This window comes from Lepeophtheirus salmonis, chromosome 6, assembly GCF_016086655.4.
Source record: "Lepeophtheirus salmonis chromosome 6, UVic_Lsal_1.4, whole genome shotgun sequence".
Taxonomy (NCBI): Eukaryota; Metazoa; Arthropoda; class Copepoda; order Siphonostomatoida; family Caligidae; genus Lepeophtheirus; species Lepeophtheirus salmonis.
Window position 1 is genome coordinate 16,334,754 of NC_052136.2, and position 14,513 is coordinate 16,349,266.

General features: G+C 33.1%; 2 protein-coding genes and 1 long non-coding RNA gene across 13 annotated transcripts in view; 2 read left to right on the plus strand and 1 right to left on the minus strand.

Moving 5' to 3' along the window:
- The window catches only part of dia (diaphanous related formin 1), a 30,693-nt gene extending 22,296 nt beyond the window's left edge, over window positions 1-8,397 (plus strand). For 5 of the 10 annotated variants that reach the window (XM_071889072.1, XM_040715747.2, XM_040715743.2 and 2 more), the window contains 11 exons: window positions 797-1,269; window positions 1,335-1,755; window positions 1,819-2,151; window positions 2,453-3,040; window positions 3,120-3,437; window positions 3,514-3,855; window positions 3,914-4,152; window positions 4,216-4,399; window positions 4,503-4,743; window positions 5,392-5,473; window positions 7,379-8,397. In XM_071889072.1, coding sequence (XP_071745173.1) covers window positions 797-1,269; window positions 1,335-1,755; window positions 1,819-2,151; window positions 2,453-3,040; window positions 3,120-3,437; window positions 3,514-3,855; window positions 3,914-4,152; window positions 4,216-4,399; window positions 4,503-4,743; window positions 5,392-5,473; window positions 7,379-7,526 — 3,369 coding nt within the window. In that variant the 3' untranslated portion in view covers window positions 7,527-8,397. Of the gene's footprint in view, window positions 1-81; window positions 470-796; window positions 1,270-1,334; window positions 1,756-1,818; window positions 2,152-2,452; window positions 3,041-3,119; window positions 3,438-3,513; window positions 3,856-3,913; window positions 4,153-4,215; window positions 4,400-4,502; window positions 4,744-4,793; window positions 4,973-5,391; window positions 5,474-5,575; window positions 5,640-7,378 lie in introns of those variants that run through there. The other 5 variants (XM_071889076.1, XM_071889071.1, XR_011780549.1 and 2 more) reach the window with 4 other exon arrangements.
- A 172-nt stretch (window positions 8,398-8,569) lies between these two features.
- LOC139905626 (uncharacterized) lies at window positions 8,570-10,464 on the minus strand. The gene is made up of 2 exons (XR_011780550.1): window positions 10,158-10,464; window positions 8,570-10,092 (listed from the first exon to the last, which is right to left on the minus strand). It is a non-coding gene; the product is annotated as an uncharacterized lncRNA (long non-coding RNA).
- Window positions 10,465-11,120: 656 nt separating this feature from the next.
- On the plus strand, window positions 11,121-13,863 carry LOC121120140 (uncharacterized). 2 transcript variants are annotated; one of them, XM_040714981.2, is made up of 3 exons: window positions 12,208-12,494; window positions 12,552-13,683; window positions 13,745-13,863. In XM_040714981.2, exon 2 carries the CDS (start codon window positions 12,698-12,700, stop codon window positions 13,577-13,579), a length of 882 nt encoding a protein of 293 aa, XP_040570915.1. In that variant the 5' UTR covers window positions 12,208-12,494; window positions 12,552-12,697; the 3' UTR covers window positions 13,580-13,683; window positions 13,745-13,863. The 2 variants fall into 2 exon arrangements, with proteins under 2 accessions (XP_071745179.1, XP_040570915.1); XM_071889078.1 differs by having other exon boundaries at window positions 11,121-13,683.
- The last annotated feature ends 650 nt before the right edge of the window (window positions 13,864-14,513 follow it).

Genomic DNA, 14,513 nt, shown 5'->3' on the forward strand with positions numbered 1-14,513 from the left:
CGACTAGTATTTGTATACGTCGCTGGTTCTACTACGACTACTCTTGACGTGAAATTTATATATATTTAACAAACCCGTGGTGGTTGTGTGGTTATTATAAAATGTGCGTGTGAGAAAGGAAGAAAACCAGCAATGGTTATATATTTTTATTTTTTAACTTTCGCTTTGGTTCTTTTATTTTATTATTGTTATTTAAAAAAAAAAGAAATTTTTACTATTTTTCTTCTTCCTTTGAATCCGCCCTTTAGTTTTAATTCGAGAACTCGAGGATCGAGATGTGTTTGCGTGTGTGCTTAGTGGGATAGTTATTTTTAAATGTATATAGTGCTGTTCAACTCAGAGATAAGTAATCTCAATTCTTCATGTCTTATCTCCTCTAACTAAAGTTTTTTGTGCAATATTTTTGATTACTCTACAATATATATTATTATACATGAGGGAAATGTCATTACAACGGAAGCCAAGTTTCGTAAGTGATACAGCTTCTTTTTTCTTGTTGTTCAAGTTGTGATTTGAAGCCCCTTGGGAGGGGGGGTCCTGAAAATGATGGCAACTGCTTGGGTCATGATTGTTTTATTTATAAATGTATATTAATATGCTTTTGATATGTAGATATGTAGCAATAACCCTCCCTTCCTTCTTCTCCCCATCTAAAGGAGCCTACAGAATTTTATTTTTAATAATGTGAAAGGGGTACTTTTATTTTTAGAAGGGGTTTACCTGAAATATTTATTATTTTATTTTTAAGGATGATTAACAGTAATTTATATATTATTTTCTTCCCTTCTATTTATAGCTGGACAAGGTAGTTGGCTTCGGGGGCATGAAGAGCCGTCGAACACCTATTGGCCCGCCCATTGGAGGATTAGTCCGTCCGAATTCCGTTGGTGACTTTAATGATGTCGATGAAGAAAGTTGGACGGCTATTTCCCAACTATCAGATAGCGAAATCCATGTGGAATTTGAGAAAATGTTGGAAAATATGAACCTGAGTGAGGAGAAGAAGCAACCCCTTCTCATGCTCTCACTCAATAAAAAAAGAGATATGCTCTCAATGAACTCAAGAAATATTGCTCGGACTCAATTCCATTCACCTACAGACTATATACAGTACCTGAGCAATACAGACATGAGTCTTCAAAAAAAGTATAGTTGTATTGAATCTCTGAGAGTGGCTCTCACAAATAATTCATTAGAATGGGTTCAAGAGTTCGGAACCAAGGGTCTCAAGCAAGTGCTCTCCTTACTCAAAGAATGTTTTCGTTCAAAGTAACGCATATTATTTAATAGCTCAAAACCTTACATTGAATATTTCTTTTTTATATTACTTGCAGTGATGACAAATGGGTCAGAGTACAACATGAGTGCATCAAGTGTCTAAAAGCCATCATGAATAATAAGGTGGGCTTAAAGGATGTATTTGAACACAAAGAGGCACTGACACTATTAGCTCGTTCTCTTAGCCCTAATTTACCACAAGTAATGCTTGAAGCAGCAAAGTTAATGGCTGCTGTTTGTATGGTTCCTCCTGATGGTTATGAGAAAACGTTAGAGGCCATAACAATTGCAGGGGAAATGAAGGGTAGAGACAGATTTCAGCCTATTGTACAAGGGCTGTTAATTCGCTCAAATGAAGTACTTCGTACAAATTGTCTTATTCTTATCAACGCAATTATCACAAGTCCAGAGGACTTGGACTTTCGATTGCATCTACGAAACGAATTTATGCGTTTTGGTCTCATTGATGTTTTAGATGTAAGTACATAATCATTTATTGATTAAGCTATTTAAGCATGTTCATGATGTCCTTTCCCACAGACCTTGGAGGATAATGCATCAGAGGAACTCCTTTTACAATTGAATGTGTTCTATGAACATAGAGATACTGATTTCGATGAATTTGCTCAAAGATTCGATAACATTAGACTGGAACTTGATGATGTGAATGAATGCTTTGAATTAAATAAAAATATTGTTTTAGATACACCGGCCGAGCCTTACTTTTTGTCTATACTTCAACACTTTCTCACAATTAGAGATGATCCATATGTACGATTGGCGTACTACAAGTTAATTGAAGAATGTGTCTCCCAAATTATATTACACAAAAATGGTTGTGACCCTGATTTTCGAGCGACAAGAAGATTTTCAGTGAGTTACTAAATACTTTAAATATTCATTTGCATGTCTTGAGCAAAACTGTCAAAAAGTATATTTTCATTCGCTATTAATATGCGATATCAATTCCTCATATTTGTCCAATATCTTATTAAATACCTTTATAAAGTGTTCGCTGCTACACAGTTAAGTATAAGTACATATATTTATTTGGAAAAATTTAATCCCGATTTCTCTCAGAATTGCGTATTTTATACAGTTTTGCTACAGGCTCTTGATATAAAATATATTTACAAAATAATGAAAAATTCAATTAAATTGTTTATTTTTTTAGATTGATGTCGAACCTCTAATTGACAACTTGGTTGAAAAATCAAAGTTTGAGGAGGAGCGCAATAACGAGGGAATGAAGTCCACTCTTGAAGATGCACTAACTCAAAAACAAGAGACAGAAGCTAAGTTACTTCAGGCTCAACTTCGAATTGAACAACTGGAAGAAGTAATGCGATCGGGTGGTGGTTCTCCTTCTAAATTACCTGTTCCTCCTGGACTGAGTGACATTGTTAAACCTCCCAATGGGGGAGGAGTAGGTCCGGCACCTCCTCCTCCCCCTCCCCCTCCACCAGGAATTGGTGGACCGCCACCACCTCCTCCTCCGCCAGGGATGGGTGGGCCTCCACCACCCCCTCCTCCTCCTCCGGGAATGGGTGGGCCACCACCACCTCCTCCTCCACCAGGAATGGGTGGGCCTCCACCCCCTCCTCCACCACCAGGAATGGGCGGACCAAGGCCTCCAGGCCCTCCTCCTCCATGTGCTCCCATTCAGCAACCAAGTCAGGATGACATCCTAACCAAGTTAGGTATGAAAAGAAAGAAAAAATGGACCATGAACAATCCTACAAAGCGTACTAATTGGAAGTCTGTAAGTTAAAAATTATTCTACTTTCCTAATTTCTTAACTTCTATTTATTATCATTATTATTCATTAATGTCTCTTTCAGGTACCAGCCAATAAATTAACTAAAGATGCATTCTGGACCAAAATTGACGAGGAAAGACTTGCATCCGATACATTGGTCGAAAATTTAATGAATAAATTTAGTACAAAACCTCCTATTCGAAATTCAGACAATCCAGATAGTACATCAAATGGAAACATGGGAAAAAAGAAAACCAAAGAACTTAAAGTATTGGATCCTAAAGCCTCTCAAAATCTTTCGATTCTTCTTGGAGGTGCATTAAAACACATACCTTACGATGATTTAAGGATTTGCATTTTACGCTGTGATACTTCTGTCCTTACTGATAACTTGTTAGAGGTGATAAATTTATTGATTGATGGCCCATTTCATTGTCCATTGCTTCACTTATTCATCATATTATTCAAATTAATAGGCTCTTATTCAATACATACCTGCGCCAGATCAACTAAATCGTTTGAAAGAATATGAGGATGAGTATGATTCACTCGCAGAAGCAGAGCAATTTGCAATAAGCATCTGTGGTATAAAGCGCCTTGTTCCTCGCTTGAAGTCTATCATGTTTCAACTACGTTACCCTGAACTCGTCCAAGATTGTAAACCAGATATTGTAGCTGCAACTGCTGCTTGTGAGGAAATTAAGAAGAGTCGAAAATTTGCTAAAGTTTTGGAAATCATTTTATTAATCGGAAATATAATGAACACAGGGTCGAGGAATGCTCAAGCCGTCGGCTTTGATATCAGCTATTTACCAAAAGTGGGTTGATTATAAATCAAATATTCTTCAAACAATAAGTTTTCCTTTTATTTTATAGCTAAGCAATACGAAGGATCGAGAAAACAAAGGAACCCTCCTTCACTTCTTGGTAGAATTGGTTGAACGAGATTATCCGGAACTTCTTAATTTTTCTGATGAGCTAATACATCTTGACAGCGCGGCCCGAGTCTCACAAGAGTCCATTTCTAAAATTTTGAAACAAATGGATTCATCTGTCAAGAATTTAGAAATGGATCTTAAAAATGCTGCACGCGTACCACAGGAACCTGAGGATACGTATGTTTAACTTATAACTGTTTAAGTTTTGACTGCAATTGATGATTGTCTCTTCTTGTTTAGCTTTATGCAAGTGATGGGTGATTTCTGTGCAGACGCTAGGAGTCAGTGTGATATCCTTCAAGCAATGTCCAATAAAATGGGTACTCTCTATAATGACCTCTCAGACTATTTTGTCTTTGACAAGATGAAGTATACAATGGAGGAATTTATGGGTGATATAAAAACGTTTAAGGACCAGTTTAAAGTAAGTTTATTTATATGAATTATTGAATGAAGTTTGGTTAAAAAAAGCTTACACAACCACCATCACCACATCTTTTTCTGATTTTTTGAATGCTTACTATCAGGATGCTTTCGACTCAATAACACAGGAACGGTTGGCTGTGGAAAAATTGGCGCGTGCACGAGAGGCTCGTGAAAAACAAGACCGTGAAAGAGCTCAACGTGCCGCTAAGAAAAGAGCCATTATTGATTTTAACGCTCCTGACGATCAAGAAGGTGTTATGGACAGTCTCTTAGAAGCCTTAAAAACGGGCTCTGCTTTCAATAGAGATAAGAAACGTAATAGAGCCCCAAGAGCCGCTGGAGGTGAGATATTCTACACTTGATTTCCTTATTATAAATTTCTTTCGGTAAAGTTGATTCGAATAAGAATAAATTTTATCACTTCTCTGTCAGACAAAGTTGACAGGAATGTACTCGACAAGCTGTTGACGAGCTTCTGAATTCCCAAATTAGTGTGCTCCCTAAATCATTCTACCAAGTCTATTTAAGTTTTTACTTTGCATACACGGATTGATTTTTATGAAACATCAAGGTATAGAAATGTATTGGTAATGTTAATTATTAATCAACAGCATAACTAACAACCTTTTAACTCCGTGGACACTATATATATTAAAACCTTGGAAACATTTTTGATGAAGGAATGATGAGGTTATGCTTTTATTTAATTTTTTGAAAAAGTCCTTTTCATCATGCGTGCTTTTTAATAATCATATTTTTAACGTGTAAAAAGAGTAAAGCTTAATTTTGGTGGTTTTTAATTCAATCTGGTGATGTGAGTTGAGATGAACTTGAACTTGTGCTCGGCAGCTTTAATACTTTTCCTTTAAATTTATGTAAAATCACCGAACACCCTTTTTTCTGTTCTTGTTTTTTACTTTGTGCTTTCATTAATCTTTAATGAATTTGAATTATCATGTCTTTCAAACTAAAATGAAACTTCTTTTCCAGCTGAGCGCCGGGCTCAATTAAATCGAAGTCGATCTCGAGGCCCACCTGGGCATGGTTCTCCCGCAGGAGCTAAAGATTTAATGTAAGTTCTACATAACTATATATTAATATTTCGATAAGATAATAATGGTAATTAATCCCCATCATTTATTTTTATCTATTTTTGCTACATATATAATTTAAGATGTCCAACCAAGGTTATTTCCCTGGATAACTATCAGCATAGAAACATATTTTTGAGAATCAGAGTAAACCATTTTTACATTTACCTAACTAATCTTTAGATCAAATGTTATTAAATATAATTAAAATCCCTTGCTGTGTACTATTGAGTGTTTTCACTAACGTCGCATGTTAAGGGCTCAAAGCTTATACTTCTATTAAATAAAATCGGGCTTGTGAACGGTACGCAAAATTCAACAGCTTTCAATAAAAGGAAATATTTTTTTTGTTGAACGATGAGTGCTGAACGCTAAAAATGAAATTTTAGTGTTCTGTTCCAATAGGTCATAGTAATTTCGGAAGGAGTATAGTTGTCCACAGGATAAGTATCCTAGAAACACGACTAAGCTAATTCAGTGGTAATTTTTGAAATTTGGAGGGACCTAAAGCCTCCTTGCCTGCAAGCACCCATAAATATTAATATTCATCCCTGAATGAATACTTTGCAACTAAAAATTAAGACAAACACGCGCAAAACATTTTTGGTATGGATTTAAAGTACTTGAAATTAAGTGGATATTTGAGCTAGATATTATTTTTAACGCAATGAAATGCCTGCAATCAAGGTTAAAAGTATTTCTATTATTCTTGGTAGCAATGTATTTTTTCAATGTTGCCTACATTTTGGGGATTATTTAAAAAAATATATTTATTTTTATGAAAAATACACGAATCATATATTTAAAGGTTCAATCATTTATATTTATAAAATAACCGGTAATATTACAGAGATAAAACGGTGAATTATAGGCTTAGAATTCAATTTTTTTGGATAAATTGAGATACCCGAGAGTGTTAACTATAGTTTAAAAACTTTATTTTATCTATTTGACTTAATTTGGCCCAAATCTTGTCTAAGAAATATAATTTCCTAATTTTAAAAATATGGCGGTGAATTTTACCTACTTAAAGAACAATTTGCAGTGACTCCAAAGGATTAATCAGAATCATTTTTTCATTCAAATGAACTTGAGTTTGTTGAAAAACGTATTCCATGTTCAATTTAGAGAAATATTATTCTAGCTTCATCTTGGATTGACGTGCTACAAATCTGCAATTTTATTACAATCACTCTGTACTATTAAGAGTTGGTCATAAGTTATATATACTTGATTTTAATAATTAGTTATGACTTAATTCATCTATATTTACATCTGGAATTAAGAGGAGATTGATATGAATCACAATGGACATAGCTTTTCTACTTCAGTGAACATAAAATATTGTTATTTTGAGTCTACCATTAGTGTTTTGAACTTATGATTAATATTTTTTATGATTCCCATAGACATTTCAGACAAAAAAAAGCTTTGCCACCCTAGACATAAAATAAACGCGTTCTTGTTTTTCTAGGTAAAACTAATAACATATTTTTGTACAAATTAGGGTCTGAGGTATAATTAAGCTATAAATTAAATACATATATTTTGGATAGACCATATAAGTTTCAAATTCTTTTATTTGTTGGTCCCATTTTGACATACAAATACACGGGAGGAGTAATTCACAATTTTCCTTCATCTGAATGAAAAAAAAATGTTTTTATTCCTATTTAATTTAGTTTTTTAGAATCCCAATATAGCTGACGTCAAATGAAAACACTCTATTAGATAGTTTGATTGAATGATTATTTTGTTTGCATGGTCCTCCTTGCTTTTAAGGTCTACTAATTAACTAATATGTAGTATTTAGTACCTACCTCTCCCTCCTAATTATTAATACACACTTATCCAATTATCATTCATATATATTTTTTTCTTTATAGTGATATAATAACAGAGGAAATAGAAACTGATCAGCCTCATCGTCGAAGTAGATCTCGGAATTCTTCATCTGCCTTACATTCTTCTGGGCGAGAGAGAGAATTTCCTATTCCGGGCTTAGTAAACGGTGGAGAAACTATGAATGATTAAAGAAAAACTGTTGCTATTTTTTTTTTACCTTTAAATCCTGTGATACCTTTTCATTGACCCACAAAGTTATATGTGATTCTATTTTTTGCTTTCAAAGCAGCTTTTATCCCTCCCTCACCTCTGTTTCTTTCATCAATTCAAACTTTTATCTCTTTTATTCATGTGCTCATAAAGAAATTTAAGTGTGATGATACTACTAATGATTTGTGCGGTTCTTTGAAGAAAAAAAAATCCATATCTATGTAAAGTGAATATTTATAGTACATTTATATATTTTTTCTAGTCTGTTAAATTTTTTTTTTTTTTTTTGTGTGTTTTTTTTTTCCTCAAAAAAGTTCAGACTATTTCGTGCCAAGGAAGGATAAAAAGAAATATCGAACGACAATCCCTCCAATTATTTTATTACTTATTGCTTGAGAGATTCTTTACTTATGATTACCTGAGTGTTTTCCTAAATGGGGATTTATCCTTTATTTGTTATTTTTTTTCCAAAATAGTAATTAAAAAGAAATTATAATTATTTAATTGTGTAACGGTCTGCCACTACATATTATTCTACAACTATTATTTGTATTAGTTCCCGTCTCAAACACACACACACACTACTATTTTTCATATATTATATAAGATATTTATATATTATATAATGATTTTGCTTTTTCAAAACTACAAATAATGTTTGTTTCAAAGAACATTCATCTTTATAAGAAATTTTTATAGTACATATATTTTTTACGTATTTATAGTATGTCTGTGCTTTATTATTTTTTTATTGCATACTTCTTTTTTTTAAACAAAAGTCAGCTTTTCTGAATAAAAAAGATCGAAAAAAGTCTCTCATTGACTAGGATAAGAACAATGATTTATCCAATATCTAGGACTTTTCTTTTTCATAACCACATATTCAATTCATACGTCATATCTCAAAAACAGTGTAGATAGATTGGAAATTGTTCTTCATAGTATTTATGAATATTTTATTTCATAAAAATAAAGGACTAAATCTATCGAGCATATTAATTATAGCATTAAATCATTATGTGGGGGGTTTTTTTTTTTTTTTTTCAATATGACAAGGTTTATTAAAAAATATATGTAACTCACGGCCATAGGAAGCAATTATTAGCAATGTAGGGTACATATTTTTTAAAATCCAAGGTATGACGAGGGTTGTAAGAAATTTAATATATACTCAATGAGTATTGTTGTCTGAGTCTTTATTCAATATTTCTAGTCTTAGGATCAGTCCTTGGGACATACCCTTAAGCCCGTGGATCCTTGGGACTGTCAGTTCTAGAATTGATTAGAAATATAATAAATTAAGTTGTGTGATGTTATCAAAGACCGAACTTTATAAGTTATAGGACTGAGCTGAACCGGAACTGGACTGCAGTTGGCTAAATAAGGACCAACGTAATACTGGTGTCAGGGAAAAATGGCAAGATTCTTTTAAACTGATAAAATATATCTCACCAATATAATATATAATAAGAGAAAAGAAAAATAAACAAACACGACAGCGGTTCCAATGGAATGAGTGCTAATCACTTAATTTTCTGTTATTAATTACAATATCATTTGACTGGACTAGTCATATTGGACAAGGAGCGACTCTTCTCTTTTGAGGCTTAGCTTGGTTTTCTTCTTCAGATATAGTTTCAATTTGCCATCATTCCCGTAGAAATTGAAATTCAAGGATCTCCTGTTGAGGATAAACTATTTTTGTACTAATTCTTAGAGGACATGGAATCTGTCTTTAATTAAGGAAAATTGATCTAAGCATATGAAAAACACTTCTAAATTAAAAATGTGTCGCTTCATTTATCCAATTGTTTTTGTGTATTATGTTTGATATGTTTCAACATTAAAATAATAACTAATATATCATATTTATGCTGTCATAATCATAAGTAAACATATTTATTTTATCACAAATTGATAGATGTAACTTTATGATTTTTTTATTGATTTTTTCCTACGGAATTAGATCTAAACAACTTGAAAGTTACGTCTTTTTTAAACATCCATAAGCCGAAAATAACGATTGAAATTACTAATTTGATGAAATATATTTTATTCATACACTAACTTTTTAAGGGCCTTTGAAAAAATATTAGTGTATTTATGATCAAAAGAAGTGGCTAATACCAACCATAATCAAAAGAAATAAAAAAGATTGTATTTCACTTTAATTGAAAGGTAAAACCTGAGTTAAATCGACACAACAGTTTCACAAATGCCAAACTTTTAAAATACAATATAGTTAAGAGAAATATAAGGCATCTGAAATCTTTGATGGCCTGCAACCTTCCCAGTTGGCTCTAACTATGCGTTCCTAAATTAACCAAATTAGATAGTTACGTGAGTGTCGAATAATTGTTTTTAGAGCCTTTTCTGTCGTCATAAAATATGTATTTACAAGTTAATGAAGTGGTAGCTGGATTCTCATTCTAAATTGAAATGAATGAATATATAGTTATGATATTCGTATTCTTTGCTAAATATCACTTAAGACCATTATTATTTATTACAGACGTAGTTTCATATTCAAACGTCATTGATCATACTAGAAAAATAACACATAAAAATTCGTTGAAAGAGCTTATAAGTCAATTTTTATGGTTCTCATACTTGGCTTGATACATTGGAGGTATGAATTCACAGACCTAGATAAACAACTTCGAGAATCCATTGAAGATGAATTAAACAAACGTTTCCAAATTTTCCTTCATCAGTGTTTTTTCCGTGTTATTTTCGAAAACACGCAGTCTCTTCAAATATTCAATGCTATTATCTCCCTCAATAAAATTGTAATTTGTCCTTGGAGAGAATAGGATTGTAATCCCTACTACAACTATTGATTTTTCTAGTAGATATCATGATTTTAATCTTTGCTAGGACATATTAACTCTACTCAAGGTATATAAGACTCTAGACTATATATAAGGTGTGTTGATAATAAATATATTTGCTTTTGTTTACAATTGTACTGGCTATTTTGATGACTTCACAGCGGAGTCAATTGACTAGGAAATTCAAATTTATAAAAGTAATTGTATCAATACATCATATAATAGTATTTTATTTTCTTATCAGACAATTCTATTACTGTAAATTTTTACCCTCCTACAATTACGGTACTAAAATTAATTTTAAAAAAAGGACTAAAAATTGTTTTGAATAAAAAAAAATAGTTCAGATCATACATTTTCAAATAAATATAATCATCAGTATTGTGAAGAAATCAATAATACATAAGTATAAGTGGATATTATGGACCGCTTATTCAAGACCTCATTAACCGAATATGATGCCTTCAATAAGCCCTATTTCCTTGTGATTTTGACTATTCTCTCTTGAGAGATATATATTTTAATAATACTAGGGAAATCAAGTTTTCTAAAGCATCCCCACATTTACATAGCTTGAAATAGTTTGTAATACAAACCAATAATAGTTCTTTATCTAATAATAGGAATGATTTTGAAGTATCTAATCCCCTGACAAAAATCTCAATAACGAAATAGTATTTGCATGTCTGAAATAAATAAAGTTGAGAAGTCACTTATATCTTTTAGCTAGTATTTATTTAGTAGTTTCCAATAACTATTTATGTGCAATAGTAGTGCTTTGCATTGCAGATAAAACTATCGAGAAAAGAGATGCACATTATCTTTAAAGTCTAGAATAATCTTCCACTTGTTTTCCGATCACAAAAGGGACTCAAAAGAAATTAAATCCCTAACTAGGGGGTGAGGCTTAAAGTGTCCAGGATATATCCATATAGACTATATATTTTTGCGTTATATGCATCAATATACACTTATCAATGAAATGGGTTTCTAATAATAGAAGACGAAGCAAAGTTAACATAGGAAGAAAAGGACTCAAGAACTTCAATTAAGGAGTGGATTGAGGATGATAAATCTCCCTGTTTCTCACTAGATCCTTCAATCGATTATTCTGTCATTTTATGGAACTCATTAGTTGATCTTATAGTAGTATACAATTATCCTGTTGAAGATTTGAAGGAATTTATGTATTCTTGAACATAGAGGCAATGATTCACGAGGTCAAGTCACTATCACAGAACTGGATGTGAAGGTGCATCTGCACAACGAAGGATTCTTCCATTAAATGAGATGATATACGCCGAGTGAGATACAGAGAGGTGAGATCCCTTAAACATGAAGTTGAAGATAATTGGATATCCAAATAGAAAAACTATGAATTCGTACTAACAGAAATGATGGGTGGAGTGGGATGAATATATACAAATCTTTCCTACGAAAGATCCATCCAAATAATTATGAATTAAATGTATTTCCACGCGGTTCAAAACTTTTTTATTCTCGTTCGGATTGTAGTATTTATCTATAATTATCAATCATCAGTAATGAGTAACACTGAACTTGGCTCCTTTGTGACGTCATGAAAAAAGTTGTCAGCTAACGTCAACCAGACTGCGTTGCAAGTTTCTTATCGACATACGAAATAATCACCATGGTAGTATAGTACTAATTAGAATGATTGGATGAACTGGATAATACTCAGGATCGAGCATACCACATTAAAGATTGTATTAATACTTATAAGAGCGGCATAAAATACAATGAATTTTATCTTTATGGAGCGGTATAATAAAAGCGCCATCTACAATAACAAACCTAACTATTGAATTGTTATTCAAGAAGCAAAGAAGAGAAAACAAGATACGGAATTTCTATAGAAGAATTCTAAATACACCGATCTATCGAATATATATTGGAAAATTGGGATCATTGAAAATTGGAGAAAAAGCTACAAGTACATCAAATAAACTTCAATATAGTCTTAAATCTAAATTTTTAGAAGTACTTCAACTTAACATATAGAATAGTGATAGAAATATCAAATTATTAGAATTCCTCATTCAGTTTCTGCAAGGATCATGATGGTTCAAGACACTTAATTAAAGATGACTAATAAGTAATATATATCATATATCGACAAGAGAACCTGTATAAACAAATCTATAATATGCAGTATAGTGGTGTACAATACTAACTAAACTGATTGGATGAATTGTATAATAGCCTGGATCGGGGAAAGTACATCAAAGATTGTATTTTTGTATCAAATCCTTATTCATTCAATAGGGGCATCTCTTCTTAGAACTTTATCGTATTAACATGCGTTCTGATATTCTGAACGCCGTTGTCTCTGAAGAAGCTGCAATTGGATGGCTTCAGGACCGAGGACTTATTCCATTGTTCATGACTTGTGAATGTGAGAAGAAATGTAAAGTAGTCACTCGTAATGAACTACGTTGCTATCGATGTCCTCGATCATCGTGTAGGAAAGTGTACTCCTTTAGATATGGGACTTGCTTTGAGAAAAGCAAGATTAATTTTAGGAATAATATTTTTTTGATGTATTACTGGTCCCTTTTAACTCCGGTTTCTACTACTGTAGAAGTGACCAGCCTGTCTAAGTGTACAGTCATAGATCGCTACAATTTCTTCCGTAGCATATGTGCCCATTACTTCATAGACCATCCTGTAAGATTAGGTGGTCCTGGACGCGTCGTAGAGATTGGCCAGTCTATGTTCGGAGAAGCAAGATATCGGAAGGGTAGGCAACAAGTAGGGCATTGGGTTTTAGGGGGGATTGAGAGAGGTGGTGGGGACTGTTTTTTGATTGAGATAGCTGACCGAACTGCGGAGACTCTTTTACCAATTATTGCGGAGTACGTCTTACCTGAAACCACTGTCATTTCCGACGATGCGACATTGCATAAAATAGTAGACTCCTTAGGTATGCAACACTACACGGTGCAGCATAAGATAGGCTTCGTTGATCCTGAGACAGGAGCTCATAGTCAGACTATTAAGTCTTTGTGGAGTCGAGTCAAAGGGATGATGCGAAGACTAAGTGTTGCCAACACTTCAAGAGATCTCTTTGCTACATATCTTCCTGAGTACATGTGGCGGAAGAAGTTCGCTGGGGATAAGGTTTTTGATATTTTCTTAGAGCACATTAAGAAGCGATATCCACTACAACTGCCTAGTTGATTAAAGTGATTGATTTACAGATTAGTAAGCATTGCTTTTCTGTATTTCTGAGGTTCAGACAAAAAATGATAGAAGCTTAGTGGTATTACTCCTTGTGGCGAAAGGTAATATCTAACTGAATAACTGTTTCAAGAATTTTTATCTAAACTTTGCTTATCTTCTTAGGTCAAGTCTCAGAATGTACATCAAAAGATAATAGGCCTCATCAAAGACTATTTCTACAAACATTTTCCTATCTTAAATCATTTATAACCTATAGCGTTAATAAAAACATACTTACTACATTCATTGCCTATTAAATTTCGGTGTTTCTTTTTACTTATTTACTGTTTATTCATAGATTTGGAGTGCCTACTTCAATCCATTCGGATCAAGGGGCCTAATTTACTGGATCTCTGTGGACACGGTTGTAATGTATTCGTGTCTCCTTCCCTCTTATTCTCTTATTTCTTGTATTGTCTTGTGCATATATATATATATATGTTTGTAAAGTACTATCTTTACCTCGTTATAAGTATAAATAGCTATATATTATGTGTATGTATCAGAGTAGTGTTTTGTATTAATAAGAATATAATTGTTCCTATTAAACATTCATTGTATTCCTCCACATCATTCCTTACCTCATTTCACCAGTTCGTCATGGATCTGTCCTTTTATTAAATAATTGGTACCTCGTTACCTTCATCCAGACACAACAACGGTTGGGCAACTCCTTGGATCTAAAAATCTATTTACAACTTCATATCACCCCGAGTCAAGCGGTATCCTCGAAAGATTCCACAGTAACTTGAAGAGTTCATTGTCTTCAAGAATGTACGAAGAGGGATAATCTTGGATCGAGGCTCTTCCGTTTGTCCTACTTGGCCTCCGTTCTTCTGTACCAAGCGTTCCAGGGAGTGCATTTTCCCCATTCACCACTTGTTGGGAAAAA